A 21,881-nucleotide genomic window follows, 5' to 3' on the forward strand; every position below is an offset into this window, starting at 1 on the left:
AACCAAACTTTTTGCAAGCTTTTCTTGGCAAGGAACTGCATCTAAGGGGAAAGTTTGAACTGCTGCATTTCTGCATACCATGCTGCTGTTAAAAGCATCACAGCATCATAGGATTTTTAAAAAAAGAGGATGGCTACCCTGTTGAGAAAGCTCAGTAGAGGCGACAGACACAAAATGAGATCCCAGAGACACCTGAGAGGAGATTCTCCATCTGACAAAGTGCTTCTTGCAGGCCCAAAGGCCTTGTGCCAGCTGCCTCCTCTGATACAACAGTGGCTTAGCAGCTGGTGGGGGTGGGCACAAAGAAGGACCGCAGCTCCCCACCCCCCCACCCCAGGAGTGGTTTCACCACAAACCACGCCTCGGAGCATCCCTCAAAACAATAATGCATTGTGCACCTTCTTCCATGAGGGATATAAACAAGGAGCAGGAACATTAAGACGGCCCCAGTGCAAACTGAGCCAAGTGATCCTTGCAGTGGTTGCAGCGATGAATGGACAGTCCGCTTGGCACAAGCCCAGGCCAGAACAACAATGGCCACAGTGTAGGCTCAGCAGACCTCCACCTGTTCTCATAATTGCCACAGCTCACATCTGAGCTGAATAGCTCAGCCAGCACCCTAGGGTCTGCTTGGCTCAGTTTGCTCCTGGCCATGAGGGGGCCCTCTAAGGCAGTGGCCCCTCGGATACTTTCCCTGTAAGTTAAAGAGCCGATCAGCCCCTGGACGCAAAGCAAAGGGGAGAGAACACCCTTCCGACTCCTTTGCCACCCCTTTCTTTCCCCTCCCCTGGTAACCCCAGTATCCTCTATTTCGCAAGTTCTGCAGATGGCAACTTGGCAAGGCAGAGAGAGACCGAGAGAGATGCTGCCAACTGAGACCAGCCTGAGTAGGAAAAACAGAAATGGGAGGACGATACTGCACACACATTCCTTATACCCAGTGCTGCCCAGGGCAACGATGCAGACAGGAGGGCCCACATTCTACCATGGGGGGTGGGGAGCCTTGAACAAGCAGACGGTATATCAAGCAGAGAGGTCATGGAAGGGGGGCAGGCTTCCCAGGGAAGGCCTTGACCCTGCAAACAAAAACATAAAGTCAGTTGGGAGATTCAAACCCCATTGCAAACTGCTTAGTATTTAGTATTTATTGATACAGTCTGTTTGACCAGCCAAAAGTTAATGCATAAAATTATCTGACTTAATAGAACTGCAAAACTAATATAAATTACAAAATTAGATAAAAGTCTAATGATATTAAAATGTAAAATATTAATATAGACCACGAGAACTGACTTAACATCTTATTATTTCTAAAAGTATAGCAAGGTTTAATAATTTTTTTCATCCTATTTTTGCGTGTTTTAATTGCGATGGCGCAAAATTTGGCATTTGGGAGCGAAAAGTGTGGAGTTTCACCCATTAGGAGCCTCTTAATCAGGAACTCTACTGGCTTATCGGGGAATCCACTGATCAGGGGAGCAATGAATTTAATATGGGCCTCATGATAAAATGGACAGCTGAACAATACATGTTCGGTGGTTTCGATGTCTCCTGACCTGCAAGGGCATCGCAAACTGCTTGTCTTGAGCCCTTTCCAGCCTGAGATCCTTTCTCTCTCCTGCACTAATCTACTCGGGATGAGCTCAGCTCTGCCGTTGAGGGCCATTTTTATCATCCTCTTGTGGAGACAGAGCACAAGGTCAACCAGCCAAGCAGGCATCGTCTGTACCCAAGGCCAACAACCACCACTTTCACTATATTCTCGGAGGATCCTGGCTTTGATCCATCTGGTGGTGGTGGAAAATGCCATCAAGTCACAGCCAACTTATGGCGACCCTGTAGGGTTTTCAAGGCAAAAGATGTTCAGAGGTGGTTTGATCCATCTATCCTCCATGAAATATCTCACCCCCTATTAAAGCCAGCTGAAAAAGTGGGAATCGCCACCCTGTTAACGATCCGGGGGCAGACAAAACAAAGTACTTCTTCACACTGTAAAATTAGCTAGCTGACAGGATTCACTGCCACAAGACATGGTTATTAGCTTAGGTGCCCTGGGGCCTACCTATTTCATGGACCATCTTTCCCACTGTGAATCCAAGGCAGCCATTGTGTTCCTCCTAGCACTCCCCTTTAGAATGCCATCTGTTACAATTCAAGCTTTCTCCATTGCTACCCGACTGCTGTGGAACAGCAGCCCAGAAAGGGTGAGGCAGGTGACTACCCTCAGGACTTTTCTGGCAAAGTGGGCTCTGCTTTATTTGTTTGTGCGTGTTAAGTGCCGTCAAGTCGCTTCCGACTCATGGCGACCCTATGAATCAGCGTCCTCCAAAATGTCCTATCTTTGACCGCCTTGCTCAGGTCTTGCAAATTGAGGGCTGTGGCTTCCTTTATAGAGTCAATCCATCTCTTGTTGGGTCTTCCTCTTTTCCTGCTGCCCTCAACTTTTCCTAGCATGACTGTCTTTTCTAGTGACTCTTGCCTTCTCATAATGTGACCAAAATACGATAGCCTCAGTTTAGTCATTTTAGCTTCTAGGGTTAGTTCAGGCTTGATTTGATCTATAACCCACTGATTTGTGTTTTTTTTGGGCCGTCCACGGTATCCGTAACACTCTCCTCCAACACCACATTTCAAAGGAATCTTTCTTCCTGTCAGCTTCCTTCATTGTCCAGCTTTCACACCCATACATTGTAATAGGGAATACGATGGCATGAATTAATCTAGTCTTGGTGGCCAGTGACACATCTTTACACTTCAGAATCTTTTCTAGCTCCTTCATGGCTGCCCTTCCCAGTCTCAATCTCCTTCTGATTTCTTGGCTGCAGTCTCCCTTTTGGTTGACGATGGAGCCAAGGAATAGAAAGTCTTCAACAATTTCAATTTCCTCATTGTCAACCTTAAAGTTGTGTAATTCTCCTGTAGTTATTTGTTTAATGATGTGTTTTAAGGATTTTTAACAGATGATTTTTGTACAGTATAGACTGCTGTTACCTGCCTTGGGTCCTGACTGCTGGGAGAAAGCAGGGACACGTAAATATCCGAAATCAATAAACAGGTGGCGCTAAAATGAAATTCGATACATTTACAGGAGACAAATCCACTTAGAGACTGAGGGGCTGTTCAGCTGTTAGCCAGAATGATAGCTTAATGGAACCTCCAGATGCAGGGTCAGTATGCCCTAATACCCTAGCTCAGTGGTTGCCAACCTTTTATCACTTGCGTACCACCTGGGCAGCCCATTTCCATAAATTGTACCCCTCATATTACCAAAATGTTTGTAATTAATATAGTTGCTGTTATTTCAAATGCCTTTTCCTGCCATTATTCATTTCCCCCCGCATAGCCTTAAATGTCCTGGTTCGTACCGCTGGGGGTACATGTATTCCAGGTTGGGATCCACTGGCCTAGCCAGAAGGCAAGCAGAAAGCGATGTCTATGCCTTCATTCCTTCCTTGTGGGCTTCCCAGAGCCATCTGCTTAGCCACTAAGGGAAATACAACGATGCGCTAGATTGACCTTTTTGTCTGATCTTATGCTATTTCTTTGCTTAGGCACCAAAAGTGACCATCAACTCATTTCCCAGTTGTAGACTCCTCTCTAAATCTTGTTAGAAGCTACAATAAAGTCCATATTCTGCTGGGGCCAATGAAGAAGACCATGACCCTCTTGCACTATACTCTGGATACCCCCGACGAAATGGGGCAAAGGAGTGCCTGACCTGTAGTTGCCCACCCTCTCCCCTCACCCCTCTGGCACCTCCTGCATTCTCTAACCTGCGCTAGAAAGGCATGGGTCCCTTATGGGAGAGGCGGGGGCGAGGACGCCGATATTTCCGCCAGCCATTCGGTCGATGTCCCACAGCACTCCGGACTCCTTTGGGATGCACCAGGTTCCGGATGTGCCCTTCCCTGGGCTCCTTCCCATCATCAGATGTTTCAGTCAAAGGTCCTGGAACAACAGAAAGGAGAAAATTATCATGTCAATATGGAAGGAGAGGGGGAAACCTTTGCAGCATCCTAATCTCCCAAAGATTGCCTAAAGGGGAAGGCAGGTCCGCGCATACTGCGTACAGTGAAGTTTGCATCCAGATCACCCTTTTTTACCTTCTTTCGCCAAGCATTGATAGAGTATTGGACTAGGTTCTGAGACACCCAGGTTTGAATCTCCGCTTACCATGGAAGCTTGCTGGGTGACCTTGAGCCAGCCACTCTCAGGCCTTTCATGCAGGGATGTTTCCCCACAGTCACGCCCGCCAACTGCTTTGGGGCTTCCTTTTGATTATACTGCCTTTTCCGCCCATCAAAGGTCACCTCACTCTCCCCGTGCATTTTGCCCGCATTGGTTTAGTGGTTAAGAGCGGTGGTTTGGAGCAGTGGACTCTGATCTGGAGAACCAGGTTTGATTCCTCCACTCCTCCACGTGAGTGGCAGACGCTAATCTGGTGAACCAGGTTGGTTTCTACACTCCTACACATGAAGCCAGCTGGGTGACCTTGGGCAAGTCACAGCTCTCTCAGCCCCACCTACCTCACAGGGTGTCTGTTGAGGGGAAGGGAAGGTGATTGTAAGCCAGTTTGATTCTTCCTTAAGCGGCAGAGAAAGTCAGCATATAAAAACCAACTCTTCTTTTTCCAGATTCTGGCTAAAACAGCATCTGGAAAACACGGGCAAAACACGCGGGGAGAGTGAGGCAATCTCTGACAGGCAGAAAAGGCTGGCATAATCAAAAGGAAGTCCCAAGGCAGTCGGCGGGGGTGACCGCAGGGAAACATCCCTGAATAAAAGGCCTCAGTCTGATCTACCTCACATGGTTGTTGAGAGGACAAAAATGGAGGAGATGAGAATGATGTCAGGAGCTTTGGGTCCCCACTCGGGAGAAAGGCAGGGTGTAAATGAAATGAAATAAAATTACACTAAATAAATAAACCTTTTAAATATATATTTAAAAGATTTATTTAGTGAATTTTATTATATATATATGCAGACACAGACACAAACGCACACAGAAAAACTGAAATTGGATATTATGACATTAACATGAATAACCTCCTCCTTAGAGGAGATTATGAAGTGTACAATAGTTTGCCATTCCAATATACACCTTTTTCACTTTTTGTAACATATACATGGCTGTGTATTTCTCAGGATTGCCCAGGAATCTGTTTTATAAGGCAGGGCACTAGTTCCTCAATATCATCTATTCTGGCAGCAGATCTCTGAGGTCTCCAGCAGAGAAAAGGCTCCCCTTCGGCATGCAAAGCATCTGCTCTGTCTCCCCAAAGCAGGATGCTGGACCTTGAACCAGGGACCTTTCACATGTCCTGCAAGTGCATGGGAGCGAAGTTATTTTCCCATTGGACAACCCTTGTTTAACAACAGCTGTATAACTCAGAAAACAGGGCAAATTTCCAGGAAATGTTCTTCTCTGAATGGCCTGCATGCGAATCCAACGATAAAATCTGTTAGCTTTTGCTCAGTGACAGTATCCCAACTATTGGCGTAGCTGTAGAAACCTGAGCATTTTTCCAATGTTGAGCTAACTTTAATTATTAACAAATGAGTTAAAGGATCTCTGCAAGTATAAAATTCCGCCGTTTCCCTACCACCATTCAACAAGATTAATACGGAACATATGCCTGTAAACTTTTTTAAAATCTGTTCCTCTGCTTTCAAAGCCTGAGATAAACTCCCCCCCACCCCACCCCCACATATATCTGTGGCCTGTACACTCATCACACCATCAACACCCCCCAGGGATGTATCCTTTCCATCAGACTTCATTCTGGACGTTTTCAAAGTGTTTTTAAAAATCTGTCTGAGCAGCAAGACAGAAGAGATGTGTGTATAAAGTAAGGAAATGATGCCATTCTGAGTCCACTGAATCCTGCAACAATAAGGACTAGAACCGGGGGGGGGGGGGAGAGATATGAGACCTTATCAGGATGATATTGTGCACTTGGTTTCTAATTGCTGCTATTAACACTTTTCCTACCTTTCCACCAAGTGCTCAGAGCAATGTGCCTGGTGCCCTCCAACCCCACCCCCATTTTATCCTCACGACAACCTTTTGAGATAGGCCAGGCTGAGGGGCTCAACCAAAAGGGAGACTGCAGCCAAGAAATCAGAAGGAGATTGAGACTGGGAAGGGCAGCCACGAAGGAGCTAGAAAAGATTCTGAAGTGTAAAGATGTGTCACAGGCCACCAAGATTAGGTTAATTTATGCCATCGTATTCCCTATTACAATGTATGGGTGTGAAAGCTGGACAATGAAGAAAGCTGACAGGAAGAAAGTAGACTCCTTTGAAATGTGGTGTTGGAGGAGAGTGTTATGGATACCGTGGATGGCCAAAAAAACAAATCAGTGGGTTATAGATCAAATCAAGCCTGAACTGACCCTAGAAGCTAAAATGACTAAACTGAAGCTATCGTATTTTGGTCACATTATGAGAAGGCAAGAGTCACTAGAAAAGACAGTCATGCTAGGAAAAGTTGAGGGCAGCAGGAAAAGAGGAAGACCCAACAAGAGATGGATTGACTCTATAAAGGAAGCCACAGCCCTCAATTTGCAAGACCTGAGCAAGGCTGTCAAAGATAGGACATTTTGGAGGACATTGATTCATAGGGTCGCCATGAGTCGGAAGCGACTTGACGGCACTTAACACACACAAGGCTGAGGGGCAATAACTAGCCCACTCTGTGCTTCATGAGTGAGCAGAGACTGTGAACCAAGTAGGGTTGTCAGCAACCTGGGGGTGGGGGTGGGGGGTGGGAAATGTTCTGGCCCTTTAACAAAGGCTTACTGAGATGTTATTGATCAAGTGATGTCATTTACCTCCATGCCATGAAAGGCTTCAACGACTAGTTAAAGGTCAAGGTAGTCCCCTGTGCAAGCACTGTGTCATTACTGACTCATGGGGTGACATCACATCATGACGTTTACTAGGCAGACTATGTTTACGGGGTGGTTTGCCATTGCCTTCCCCGATCATCTACTCTTTACCCCCATCAAGCTGGGTACTCGTTTTATCAACCTGGGAAGGATGGAAGGCTGTGTCAACCTTGAGCCAGCTACCTGAAACCAACTTCCGTCGAGATCTAACTCAGGTCGTGAGCAGAGCTTTTGACTGCAGTACTGCAGCTTACCTCCATGTTGCTCGCGCTACAACCAGAGCTGCTCTAATTTTGGCCTGACACTCTAACCATTACACCACAATGGCACAAAGTACATGAAGCACGCACTGCCTAGAGCAAAAGTCACTCTCTGGCAGAACAGGTCAGTTGAAGAATTTGGCAGCTACTTCACACCCTCCAAAGGCTTACATCCTCACCCTATACAGGTACCCTTAATTGGTGCCTAGAAGAAGACAGACTCTATCAGATGACATGCTATTGTCTCCCAAAGGGCAAATGGGGCCATTCACAATTTTGCAGTCCACAACAGCTTCAAATAATAGCTTGCTTGTACCATAGAACTATTGCCAACAAATCACTGCCAACAAGCATTGTTGGTCCCCCGATACCACCTCAAACACAATATTTTTCGGTAAAGGTGCTGTACACATTCAGAAGAGCACATGGTGAATGTTTCAAAAAGAATAATCAAAAAGTTGTGCACTAGGAAAAACAGAATTACGTGATCTCAATTACGCAAATGTGCATTTTTTTCCCTGCTCCCACTGGTAAAGTAACAGGGTAAGGAGCTACCAGGAGTACTGATGACCTGCTCCCTGGAAATCCTACTTACCCTATCCCTGAGGGAAGCTAAGGTTCTCTTGAGGATTGTCAGGCTGCTGAGCTTCTCAAGATTCTCCTGCCCGAGCGGTTGTAAGTTCATAATGAGATCATGAAATAGCCATGCTGCTCTGGTCAAGTGACGTACACATCTGGGTGCATCAGCACCTGGATTTCAACATTTTGCTAGCAAGTACTGAATTTGGCAGTGGAACACATGCAGCCATTAAAAAATATATTGCATAAGCAACATGAACACTCACATTCTGCTGTAAAGAGCTGTGTATTTGGAAATCAGTGTTTCCAACAAGAATGCTCCCAGAATCCACAAAAGCTGGTTACTCATTTGACTTGCTCATTACTGCAATACAGACTTTGTTCATTGAATGTGTAGCCAGCCACACAAGAGATGTTAAAGCATACAGTAGTACCTCTTATCCAAAAATACTCTTAAATACAATTATGGATTTCTAAAGTCAATCTCTTTAAATTAGACAAACAAAATACAGGTAGTCGATTCACCAGGTAAAGTTCCAACATAAACATATGCTTAGGGAAAATTCAACGAATTCAAATTCTAAATAAGTCAAAACAAATTCAAATTACAAGTTGATATTTAAAATATAGTTATCCCACAAATTCAGGTTGTACATTCCACAGTTAATGTACAATATAAGCACGTTCAGGTTGTCAGTTTCACTAATAATATTCAAAACTAATTCAGGTTGTAAACTCCACAAGTAATGTTCAGTCTAACTAGGCACATTCAGGTTGCCAGTTCTATAAATAATAATCAAGACAATTTCCCGGGTATATACACTTGTTTCGTGAAATGCCTTCTTCAGTAAATGCTTTATAATTTAAAAAAACAATTATAGAGCATTAATCTGTAATCTGAATTTGTTTTGACTTATTTAGAATTTGAATTCGTTGAATTTTCCCTAAGCATATGTTTAAGTTGGAACTTTACCTGGTGAATCGACTACCTGTATTTTGTTTGTCGAATTTAAAGAGATTGACTTTAGAAATCCATAATTGTATTTAATAGTATTTTTGGATAAGGGGTACTACTGTATGCTTTTGTATTTGGTTTTTTTAGTACCTTCATTCCCCCTTGGATCTATTGTTTACACAAGAGATGTTGCAGGCTAAGAACAGGAAAGAGGAGGTGGGCAATTTTATAACAGAGGCCCCCACTACAATGCCAGGACAGATCTCCAGGCTTGAAGAAAATCTTGTTGGCCCTCCAAAAAGGAAAGACTCTGACTCCTGTACCTGCATCTCAAAGGGCACACCATGCATTTCCTTCCTTCTAAGGAGGATGCATGAGGGGAAGAGGGAATAGAGGGTTTTTTTTCTGTCCTCTCCTGGGGATATCCTGATGTCACCAGGTTAGATAAACCCCTCTCCTCACCACTCATCCCAAAATACCACTTCCTGACTTCTGCCTCCAACCTGTCAGCTTCCCTTGCTGCTCTCACAGGGTCACAGTCAAACCCAGAACCTTAAACCCACACGGGCCCCAAACATGCAACAGTCTCTGGGTTTGACTCCTCACTCCTCCACATGAGCGGAGGACTCTAATCTGGTGAACTGGATTTGTTTTCCCACTCCTCCACATGCAGCCTGCTGGGTGACCTTGGGCTAGTCACAGTTCTCTCAGAACTCTCAGCCTCACCTACCTCACAAGGTGTCTGTTGTGGGGAGGGGAAGGTGACTGTAAGCCGGTTCGAGACTCCTTCAGGTAGAAGAAATGGGGGTATAAAAACCCACTCTTCTTCTTCTTCCTTCAGGAGTGGATGCCTGGCACATTACATGTTTTACCAACTCTGGTTCAGTCCCTGCCATCTTTAGGTAAGAGATCTCTGCTGGAGAGCCAGGTAAGACAGACAGGGCTCGATGGATTAATGGCTCCTCGTATCTTTATCTGGGTCACAAAGTCTGAACTGTACCCGCTCCTCCTCTAGCATCTCATGCAACACATTTATAATCAGATCTTTGCAGTTCATATTTGTTAATATGGAATTAGTACCAACATTTGGGTACATATACATGGTTGCCAACATGGAAGGGTTAATTTTCTTGGGAAGGGGACAGAGAGGGGGCTGGGAAGTCATAATCATCAGTCTAGAAGCTGCATCTCTTGTGTGTGAAGGCGGGGTACCCTGCTGAGGGCCATCCCTTCCCCAAACCCCACCATCCTCAGGCTTCACCCCCCAAAAAAATCTCTCCAGGTATTTCAAAATCCAGAGCTGGCAACCTTAGCACCAGCATATCCCTCAGGAAGCCACCTAGGGTTGCCAACTGCCAGGTAGTAGCAGGAGATCTCCTGCTAATTTAACTGATCTCCAGCCGATAGAGATCAGTTCACCTGGAGAAAAATGGCTGCTTTGGCAATTGAACTCTATGGCATTGAAGTCCCTCCCCTCCCCAAACCCTGCCCTCCTCAGGCTCTGCCCCCCAAATCTCCCACCAGTGGCGAAGAGGGACCTGGCAACCCTAAAGCCACCCTATTTCACTAGCTCTACCAAGATGAACTGGCTGTGATTTGAGGAGATGATGCTTTCTAACTTTGCCACAGACATGGTGGCTGATTTCCTGAAAATCTTCCTTCCAGATAACGCCCCACCCCCCAAAAAAGGTTGGACTTGCTGCATCCAGAATCCTTCTGGCTCCTTTTTAGAGACAAGCTACTCAGTAGCCGTGGCATTGGGCCCAGGTTGAGTTTCCTGAATTACCCCAAACAGGAGCCATTCAGCGGCAAAAAGCTTCCGGCAGGCCCAGCCATAACAGAAAGAATCTGTTCAGCCCCACAATGTCTATGATTGTTCTTTGCTTGCCCACAAGAACACCGGGTACCACATGCGAAGCATCTCAGGGATATGGGCCTTGACCGGTGTCCTCAGTTTTGAGCGCAGCTAGAAATCTGCACAACTGTCATCCCACACTCCATCAACGTTTCTGTTCCCACCCAGGCCTGACTCTCTCCTACAAAACATTCACCAGGTCCTTAGGGTTGCCAGCTCCGGGATGGGAAATACCTGGAGATTTTTGGGGCAGGGCCTGGGGAGGGACTTCAATGCCACAGAGTCCAATTGCCAAAGCGGCCATTTTCTCCAGGTGAACTGATCTGTATCGGCTGGAGATCAGTTGTAATAGCGGGAGATCTCCAGCTAGTACCTGGAGGTTGGCAACCCTAGGTCCCACACACTGGTCTCCCTGTGTGCATTCCATGTGCTCAACATTGCATGCAACTCTGCCGCATGTACATCTAGCATGTTACGACAAGGCAGCCGCCAACCCTTGGAGCTGGTGCTGAAAGTATTCTTGGTGTCACTCCTACAAGCTCTGCCCTCTCTCCTCTCCCATCCCACAATGCTGTAAATCAAACTAGCTCAACGCCGTCCAACGTTCCAGCACAGCCATGCGCTCCTTAATCCCCTGAAGGAGATTCAGGACAGGACAGTAGCTGGGACCCTTGGAACAACCCGGAGGGAGGGAGCACAGCCAAAACAGCAGAGTCACACTGACACCTCCTGACAAAATTGGTCCAAGTTTACCTCACAACAGCCCACTAGATACCTTTGCCTCTGAGGTCCAGCTCCACTGTACAATGCAAGTAACCAATGCTACATGTGCCGGAGTTGAACCTGGGAGATCCAGGCTCATTAGGTGACCTTAGACCAGTCATTTTTTTCTTACTAGAGCAGTGAGTACAAAACAGAGCCAAGTGCATCACTTTGAGCTTGTTGGAGGAAGGATGGACTAAATATGAATAGCTGGGTGGCTGAATATTGTGCATCCTAAATCAGCAAGGAAGAATCCAGCTCAGACACCGCCGCTGACACCAGATGGATGTGGGCAGAGGAAACTGCACGGCTGTGCAATGCATGCTGTACAATGTCACCGCACATGAAAGAACAGGCAATGTGTGATCGACCCTTGGCACAGTACTATGGATACTGATGAGCTGCACGTTAGCACTAGTTCAAAGTAAAGCCGAATGTGCGCGTCTTCGAAAAAAGCTTTAGGGCTCATTCACACATTGCACACCGAGTTCAGAACTGTGATGCATCACCAGGAACATGGGCAGTGCCCCAAAGAAGCACAGGTTTCTTCTCTCCCAGGATGCTCCAAATAACTAATGTCTTTCCCTGTAAGTGCAGGGGACTTCTATGAACAGGTCCCAGGGGGAAAGCAGAGAGACTCTGAACTCAGAGCACTCTTTCACAATCACTTAAGGGCAGTTTATGGATAACTAGCCTGGGGATACTTACCTGAAGGGTTTAAGGAAGCGGAACCTTACCTCGTTTTCTATGGGAGAGGTTCTCAGTAAGAGGGAACTTAGCCATCTTCCTCCCGTGGCCCCTGCCCCACAAAAGCAAGGGGGGGCAAAGGTGCAGTGGCTGATATGGGAGCCGGAGTAGGATGAGATGCCCCCCTGCTGATCATGCCGTGGCAGAGATGGCTCTCTGGACCTGTTTGGGGCTGTTGTCCTGACTGCTTTCTAGACTGAGCCGCACAGACAGGACGGGGTTTGTTATTGTCATGAAAAGCGCTTTGTCCATGTCGCTATGTGGGGGGGAGGAAGAACATCGAATTCCTGTCAACAAAGGCCCATCGGCAAGACCTGCATGGCCGCAGGCGTCTGCCTGACACACACCAGAACTAGACACGTCGCATCAGAGGCTCTTTTCTTCACATTGGGACCTGCAGCAACGTTCCAAGCCAAGTCAGTGATGGAAGAGATTGGGGAAATGATTAGTACACTGCCTAGATTATGTTGTTGTCTTGCTTAGGGGGAAAAAATATCATTTTTCTTCCTGTTGGAAGGCATGTTTTATTTCCATGTGGAATTATCTTTCAGAAACAATGGTCTGAACTGTCTCAGCATCATGCTCCCCAGTGGTGGAGGTGATTATCCATTCCAGTTAAATCTAGCATCTGACAATCTGTAGAATAGGATCTCTGACAACAGAGAGGTCACAGCTTTGGCTATTAGAGCTTAGCCATGGGTAGACGCAATCTCATTTTCTTTCAAAATCCATCAGTTTTAGTGGCCACACTGCACTGTGCTGTAGCAATGAGTTCCACTAACTAATGATGTGCCATGTGGCACATGCCTTTCCCCTCTCAGGACTGTTAAAAGTCCTGCAGTCTCATTATGAATCTTGGGAGTGTAGTGGTTGGTAGAAGAGGCCTGTGAAGTGTAAAAACCCATGATACAACTGCAAGCATCTCTAATTCTTCTCAAATTTCTTGCCTTCCTGGATGTATCGAAGACTTTCAGTGTAAGCTAGAAGTGTCCATACCTCAAATACCTGGAAACTAGATTGGGGGTGGGGGAGTTAATATATCTTAGTGGTGGAAACTGCTGCTAAATCGCAGCCAACCTATGGTGACCCCATAGGGTTTTCAAGGCAAGAGATGTTCAGAGGTGGTTTGCCATTGCCTGGCTTTGAGTAGAGACCCTGGACTTCCCTGGAGATCTCCTATCCAAATACTAACCAGATCCAACCCTGCTTAGCTTCCAAGACTTGACGAGGTCCGGCTAGCCTGTTCCATCCAGGTCAAGCAGCATCCCCTTTACTCCAACTTAATTCACTCAGAATTTCAACCATCTTCTGCTTCCAGATTAACCTGCATCAGAATCTAAATTCTGCCTCTAAAAAAGAAGTGCAGGGAAGCAATCTGTCCTAGTACCACACTTTGCACATTGAATAATGCACTTTTAATCCACTTTCAGTGCAGTTTGCAACTGAATTTTACTGTGTGAAACATTAACATCCACTCGCAAGTGATCACTAAAGTATACTGAAAGAGGATTGAAAGTGCATTAATCCGCATGTGTGAAAGAGCAGAGCCTAACAACATGATTAAAGTGTGTTCGTCTAACACAGATTAGCTACTCTCCTTTCAAACATGGAAATGCAGAGCTTGGAACTGGAGTTTCTGGAGAAACACACACAAAATGCGACCTATGCCAGGTAGGGGCTACCATTTGGCAAAGCAGAGGACCAATCCACTCCTGGATTTCAAGCACCAGTCCCTGCGGGGACCCCCCAGAAGATTTTCTTCCCGTCTTACTCTTCCTGAAAATGCACGCTCTTACTTGTGGAGTTAATGGAGGGGAATCAACCATTTCGTGATAGCATGCCTCCACCAATCCAGGAAATCCCCTCCAAATATATCTGTACCCACTTCAGAGAAAGAGCGCCAATTTGGGTCTTCAGAGCTACGACGAGGTGAAAACTTGCCTCCGTCTCCAGCCAGACCCACTTATTGGCAAGTTCCGAATGGGAAAGCCTTAAATCACCATGCGCTCCCCTGCCTCGGTGGGTCCACAGGTCAGGTCACCGGAGACCTTTTGTTTCTCATAAGCGCTTACAATCAAATACTATACAAGGGGTGTATCCCTGAAAGGCGGTGTGCAGGCACACAGGCACACCTCCAGGGGAAACACCGGAGAGGAAAGCACATTTGCCCAAGCAAGGCCTGGCTTATCTTTAAGGGGCCCAGTGCAGGGAATGACCAAGGCAGGGCTGCCCTCCCCCGCTCAGCCACTAATTAAAGCAACTATTTGTCTTTCTAAGTGGCTCAAATACAGCCTGACCTCCTCCTAGTACTTATTTTTCACTCCCTCACACTCTTTCTCCCGGCATGCCTTGCTTCATCCTGGTTCACACATGCTGGTATGCTGGTAGGACAGAGCGCTCCACTTCAAATTATAGGGAGTGAATGCCACTTCTGATTGTTCCTTTGCACAAAAACTCCACCCAAATAGAAAACTGGGGAAGAGAAATGTTCCACCCCTCTCTCTTTGCTTGCCGTGTTGATTTTCTTTTTTTGCACGGAGCTTTTTTAACATAGGGGGACGTTCCAAAGACATAGTTTTTGATCTGCTGTTCATTCTACCACCTTGGTTCTACAAACAGCTGGGGCTCAAGACCTCCCAAAGACATTCAGGCACTCGGGGACATTTCTTCACAGTACAGAACATACCTACCACATCTTAATCCCACCTTTCCTCTGAGGAACTCAGTTCTCCCTTCCTCGTTTTACCCTCACAACAACCCACTGAGGTAGGCTAGGCTGAGAGAGCGTGACTGGCCCAAGATCACCTGGTGATCTTCATGAGCGAGTGAGGACTTGAACCGGGGTCTCCCAAGTCCTACTCAAACACTCTAACCACTACACCACACTGTCTCTTTTCTGTGCAAGTATTTGGTCTATGAACCAGGAATGCTTGGTTCTCTCCCTACTATGAGCTCTTTTGGTGGCCTTAGGCAATCTACAATCTCTCAGATAATAATACTGGCCTACCTTACAGGGTTGTCACCATAATAACCCACGTGAAGTATTCTGAACACTCTAAAGCAGGGGTGTCAAGCATAAGGCCCACAGGCCAGCTCCGGCTCCTTGAGATCTTTTATTCAGCCCGCAAGCCAACCACACACCCCCACTCTCAGTCTAGGCTGGCCCGAGGCATGGCCTGGCCGGACCAAGTGACATTTATGTCATATCCGGCCCTCGTTAACACTTGAGTTTGACACCCCTGCTCTAAAGGACACCCTATTCAGGGCATGATGGGTAATGGTGGCTTGCAACATGTGCACGCAATGAAAAAACCACATGCCTGAGAATTCCTTCCCATTCTACCTGCATGTATCTGCAGCACATAGGAAACAAGACACAAATATTCAGTGAGGTTAAAATGCCACAGACTTTGGTTTATGCATTAGTGGACTTGACAGAGTCCCCGCAGTCACACGGTTTGTACTGTCTCCTCTCCAAGGGAGTCAACACTGAGCCCTATGTTTTAACCATGTAAACAAACGTTGCTTTACGCTGTCTGCCAGATTCCTGTCCCCGATCCCTGTGCCCCGACTTCTCCATCCCACTAGAATGCAACCTCCGTTCCTGTGGCCTGCAAGTACCGTTTAGGGGAAAGAGTCAAGCAATTCCAGAAGGAAGAACTGGAAGCACCCAGACAAACGACAAGTACAAGATTGCCTCCCCCCCTCCAAAGTCAAATCCTTTGCTCCAGAGCCTCTAACCCAGATGCATCAGGAACATACTGCAGTTTCCTATAGAAAAAAAAACCAAATGCAAACCCCTCTTTGTCCATGCTCAGAAGCACTGCGTTATTTATCTCGCCAGTTCCTAGGCTGACTACTGGAAATGGGTTTCAAAAATGATCCCCCGCCTCAAAACTGGGCCGACGGGCAGGGCACAGCACAGACAACTGGCACCTGGAAAGCAACGCCTTCCTGAAGGGTTGGAAGGAGCAAGGGGGTGCCAGCCACTTTCCACCGCAGCCTGGCCGTGAAGTGGCACTCGACAGCTCGAGGCCGGGCAAGCCGGACCTGGCCGTGCCAAGCGTGGGACGTGCCGAGTGCGGGCATTGGCTGGAGCTCTTCGGCATCTGCTGACGGGGAGTGGAGAGTCAGGTGTTCTCCCTCCTGTCAGCTGCTCCTGCCTGGGCGCTAAGGCGCAACCCCCCAAGCGCTCCAGACAGCCCCTTCCATCCTCAGCATCTCAGGGCAGGTGGGCGGGGGGATGAGTCTGCAAAGAGGCAAACCCCTCCCCCACCTGGGGAGACCCTCCCTCCTTCCTGCTGCTTGGCAAACCCACCCTCAACTGGGGAGCCAGGCCAGGATCGCAATCATCCCCCACTCCACACTGTGCTTTCGAACAGATGCAGCAGAGGCAGGAATCCAACAGGTCCAGCCTCCCCCGGCTCGCACAAGCAGCCCTGGAAGCGGCTTCACCTGCTGACAGCCTCCCAAGGGAGCAGCTGCTAGAGACCTGGTCCTAGCCTGCCCACAATGCCACAAGTCCTAAATGTTTCCCCGTCCCAACATGGGGGTCCCGGTTATTTGGGGGGGGGGGAAGCAAGCCAAATATAAGCGGCACCTGGCCGCGCTCAGTGCAGGAGCCCCCTCCCATCTCATCCCGAGACACCCCCCCCCCCAACCAAGGCACCAAGGAGGGAAAGGGGTATATTAAACCGCTTATTTTTAGCCAGGCTTCCCAAGCCTGCAGCAACAGGCTCGGCCTCCCAGGGGCGCAGGGTGGCGAGCCGGGCACGGCCGCCTAGCCCCGCAAGCCCTCCATGGGCGAAAACGCACGGCCGCTTGAGCCTCCTTTCTTCCCTGTTCCAGCCAGGATGCAGCCAGGATCGAACGCACGAACGTTCGAAGAACGTTCGTGCGTTCGATCCTGGCTGAATCCTGGCTGGAACAGGGAAGAACGTTCGTGCGTTCGATCCTGGCTGAACGTTCTTAGAACGTTCGTGCGTTCGATCCCGGCTAGATCCTGGCTGGAACAGGGAAGAAAGGCGGCTCAAGCGGCCGCGCGTTTTCGCCCCATAGCGCTGCCCGTGCCAGCCGCTGCGCGCCGCCTGGCACGGCGGAGAAGGGCCGGGAGAGGATCGCGGCGGCGGGCAGGGGCGCTGGGCTGCCAAGGGGGGCGAGGAGGCGAGGGCCAGCCCGGGGGGGCCCGGAGGCTCCCCCTCCCTCCCTCCCTCCCCACCCGCAACAAGTGCGGGTCAAGCAAGGCGGCCACCCACCTCCGGAGCCGGGGCTGAGAGCCAGCCAGAGCAGCAGCAGCGCCAGCAGCCAGCGCCGCACGCCCATCGCGCCGCCCGGGGCCCAGCAACGCCGCGCGCCTCCCGCAGACGCCGCAGCAGCGAATGCAACCCGCTCCCGCCGGGGCCCGGCTGCATTTGTAGGCGGGCGGGCGGGCGACGGGGGACACCCAGACCGGCCGCCCCGGCTGGCAGCCCGCCCGGTCATGTGGCCGCCTCCACGCCCCCCCCCCACCCGCGCGCCCCACACGACGGCGCTGCCTTCCCCCGCCAGGACGATCCGCGCCTCCTCCCGTCTGGGTTCCTGCCCCTTTCCTCCAGGGCCGTTCGTGCCCCCGCCCCTCCTCCGAGAGAGCGTGCCCCCGATAGACGCTGCGACTCTACCCCCCCACACACACACACCCCTTCCCATCGGGGCACCCCGAAGTGATGCCACAGCTCCCACCCCGAGTGCAGCCCAATGGCTCAGATGTGACAACTCCCCCTTTCTCCCTCCGATGAAAATTCCCCAGCTCTGAATTCATAGACTGGTAGAGTTGGAAGGGGCCGCCAGGGTCATCTAGTCCAACCCCCTGCGCAATGCAGGAAATTCACAGCTCCCACACCCCAGTGACCCCCGGCCTACTCCATGGCCAGAAGATGGCCAAGATGCCCTCCCTCTCATGATCTGCCTAAGGCAGCCACTGAGCTGAAGTCCCTTTGCTAGTTACAGGTAGCCCATTTGCTCAGATGGGGTTAATTCCAGACAGGAGGAATCCCCCTCCGAGCTCAAACTTTACCCCCTGGTGAGAACCCAGTTAAAAAATTCCATAGGTGAAGTCTGCCCACCCCCCACACCATGGGGTTTCATGCCAGCTGTTGATTGCTCTATATTGGCCAGTTGCCAGAAACATGAGCCTTTCTGGACTGGTTCACGGATCCATGTGCATCGTATGATTACTGCAGAGACATGCATGTGTGAATGAGCCTTGTACAGATGAACCACCTATGGACAGAGCTTTCGTATTGCCCGCTGTCAACCCCAACACTTTTCAAGGGAGGCAGTTCACAGGTTAGCTAAGGACCATCAGGAGATGGGAGAGCAAGACTCGTGATGTACGTGTGCATGTGTGAATCAACCTACTGTGTCCTTAGACAAAGCAGTCGCTTCATTTCCTTCACCCACAATCTTTTGTCAAGCATCATATCTCCTTGTCATCTCTCTCTTATCATCTTTCGCCATTCCCTCCATGTTTTGCATTTTGGAAACCAACCCTGTCTGGTTCAAACAGGTTACTCCAGCATGATGGCTGTATTACACCAAATAACGGCCCATTAAGACATATTTGCTAAATCCGAGTAAAGATGCACCTCGGAAAACTCTCTGTCTTCAACAACAACTAGCCAGATGACTCAGGGAATCACATAAGTCGGGCAAGTAGGGGACTCCCTATTAATTTTTCTCCCCCATCCCATCTGAGTGCATTCTGAGGAATGCTGCATTCCACTTTTAACCACCATTACTATTGTGTGTGTGTGTGTGTCAAGTCCCAGGTGACTTATGGCAACCCCTTATGGGGTTTTCATGGCAAGAGACTAACAGAGGTGGTTTGCCAGTGCCTTCCTCTGCACAGCAACCCTGGTATTCCTTGGTGGTCTCCCATCCAAATACTAACCAGGGCTGACCCTGCTTAGCTTCTGAGATCTGACGAGATCAGGCTAGCCCGGGCCATCCAGGTCAGGGCACCATTACTATTACACATAGTTAAATTGTGGAACTCCCTGCCCCAAGATGTAGTGATGGCTGCCAACTTGGAAGGCTTTAATAGGGGAGTGGACATGTTCATGGAGGAGGGGGGTATTCATGGCTACTAGTAAAAATGGCTACTAGTCACGATGCATACTTATTCTCTCCAGGATCATTCACAGTGGGTAGCCGTGTTAGTCTGTATGCAGTAGTAGAAAAGAGCAAGAGTCTAGTAGCACCTTAAAGACTAACAAAAATATTTTCTGGCAGGGTATGAGCTTTCGTGAGACGGAGGATCAGAGGAGCATGGCTGTTATATTAGGTGCTTTGGAACACAGGGAGGACAATGCTGCTGCAGTCGTCTTGTTTGTGGGCTTTCTAGAGGCACCTGGTTGGCCACTGTGTGGACTTGATGGACCTTGGTCTGATCCAGCATGGTCTTTCTTGTGTTCTTACTAATAGTCATTGATAGAGTTGATGCTCTATGAATGTGTCTAATCCTAATTAGAAGCCATCTGAGCTAGATTCCATCACAGCAACTTATAGCAATGAATCCCACATGTTAAGTATGTTGGATATAAAACTAGTTCCAGCTGTTTGTCCTGAATTTAGGGCTGATCAGTTTCATTGGATGATTTTTATTTTTCTTAGTGTTTGCAGATACAAGATCTGATGAGGACACAATAGTATGTGTTGCTTGGTGATAATTCTAAAAGACATTTTTAAATGTGCGGTCCCCTGTATTCCCCCCCACGGATAAAAGCAGCTTGCAGGGAGAGGGAAAATGGCACAAAGGAAGAATTAGAAATGCCTCTCTCCTGACATCCCTCCCTGGAAATTGCAGCCTCAGCAGCAGCAATCTGTAAAAGAAAGAAAAAAAGGCTTTAAAACAATCACAGCTGTGTAGTTCTGCTCTAATTCTTAACATTTGTATAGCACTTCCCATGTACAAAGGACTTCGATTATCTTTTGCAGTCCTTACAACAGTCATGTGAGGTAGGACAGTGTCATTATCCCAAAGTGAGAACGACTTTCCTAATGCCAGCTAGTGAATTTTCAATAGAGGCGGAAGAAAAAAGGAGGGGAATAAAACCCAACCTAAAAACAAAAGCTGGGTACCCAAGGTTGGGTAAAAGGAAAATATGCATAAGTCTATGTATACTGAAAGTATAATTTATTAGAAGCACTATATAAAAGTTAAAATTATTTAAAAGCATTAAAATAGCACAATGGCATTTCCAGAGGATAACTATAACCACATACCAAATGCTTTTCGGCCTAAGGGGTCTTCATCAGTGGTTATTTGTATTTGTAATCATTAATGTATTTCTGTAAATGTGTGCAGGTTTACAAAGGGTTTTAATTAACCACTGATGAAGGCCCCATAGGCCGAAAAGCGTTTGGTATGTGGTTATAGTTATCAACCTCAGGAAATGCCATTGTGCTATTTTAATGCTTTTAAATAATTTTAACTTTTATATAGCGCTTCTAATAAATTATACTTTCAGTATACATAGACTTACACATATTTTCCTTTCAACCCAACCTTGGGTACCCAGCTTTTGCAGTAGAGGCACCATCACTGACCATTTTCATGACCCCTTTCTGTACTATAATATTGCTTTTGGTGGGATACATACATGTATTTCTGAATGTATAGCTCAGCAGTGAAACACAAATGGACAGCTGTACCTATCCTGAAGTGATATTTTCACCTGTCTTTGGACACTGGTTAACTTCAGATGTCTGGGTTTACCCACTGATGAAAATTGCTGGTTGGCGGAGTAATAATCCCATCAGTTCCAGGCCAGGGATGTCTCCCCATCCAATCTAGATTTTGATAAATTATTTGAGGAGTCTGATTCTTTATCCAAATGCTGCTTCAGAACTGCAGCATAGTCAGGATGCGATTTAAACCCCTGGTGTGGAATCTGGCCTGGATTGGAGAAACGCAGGACCGAGGGAGACCTCAGATGATCTTTTTCAGAAGTTTGGTGCTTGCTGGCAAGACCCAAACTGAACAGCTGTGCTCCAAAGGGAACGGGGGGGGGGGGGAAATGCAACGGCTGAGGGACTGCTGGGAGGCTCTTCTCTGGGTGTTGCTGGGCTTGACTGAGGAAAAGCAAATCTATTAGGAAGGCTCAGGCTTCAGTCGCCTGTCACAGGAAAAAGAAGGATTTTAAAGGTTTCTCAGGAACTAGATAGGCTATCCAACATTTCAGACATTCTCTAGAGCAGTGGTTCCCAAAGTGGGCAGTACCACCCCCTGGGGGGCGGTGGGATTACCTAGGGGGCGCTAAGAGGCAATAGGGCAGCACGGGGGGCACTAGACTGTGTTATTCACTAATTTACAGTAGATCAAGCTATGGCACCATGCTGGCAAATTTGGTGGAAACTATCAGTATTGTTTTCCAGACTTTGAAGTACTGGTACCACTGGATCAATTCCATCAGTTTGGTTGAATAAATGTCAACTAAAAAGTTTTTATTTGCTTTTGAACAGACGTGCAATTAATTGTTACTGTTTTGAAATTTTATTGTTATTATCTTCTTTAGTGAGTCATGCAAACCCCTATTTTGAATAATGCTTTTTATAGGATAGGGGGCTCTGGTTGAGTTTGTGGAACCAGGGGGGCGGTAGCCCGAAACGTTTGGGAACCACTGCTCTAGAGCCTTTGTAAAACTGTCCCCCACAATGGAGATTTTAACAGGAGTTCCTCATCTTGGAGACCAAGTCGTATGAGGAAAGGTTGAAGGAGCTGGGTATGTTTAGCCTGGAGAGGAGAAGCTAAGGGGTGATATGGTAACCATCTTCAAGTACTTGAAGGGCCGTCAT

General features: G+C 47.9%; 1 protein-coding gene across 1 annotated transcript; it reads right to left on the reverse strand.

The window, feature by feature from the left end:
• Window positions 1–753: 753 nt before the first annotated feature.
• On the reverse strand, window positions 754–17,379 carry APLN (apelin). The gene is made up of 3 exons (XM_056859707.1): window positions 17,303–17,379; window positions 3,774–3,948; window positions 754–1,076 (listed from the first exon to the last, which is right to left on the reverse strand). The coding sequence occupies exons 1-2, from the start codon at window positions 17,367–17,369 to the stop codon at window positions 3,779–3,781; spliced, it is 237 nt and encodes a 78-aa protein (XP_056715685.1). The 5' UTR covers window positions 17,370–17,379; the 3' UTR covers window positions 754–1,076; window positions 3,774–3,778.
• Between the last annotated feature and the right edge of the window lie 4,502 nt (window positions 17,380–21,881).

The sequence above is a fragment of the Euleptes europaea genome, chromosome 13 (genome assembly GCF_029931775.1).
Source record: "Euleptes europaea isolate rEulEur1 chromosome 13, rEulEur1.hap1, whole genome shotgun sequence".
Classification (NCBI taxonomy): domain Eukaryota; kingdom Metazoa; phylum Chordata; class Lepidosauria; order Squamata; family Sphaerodactylidae; genus Euleptes; species Euleptes europaea.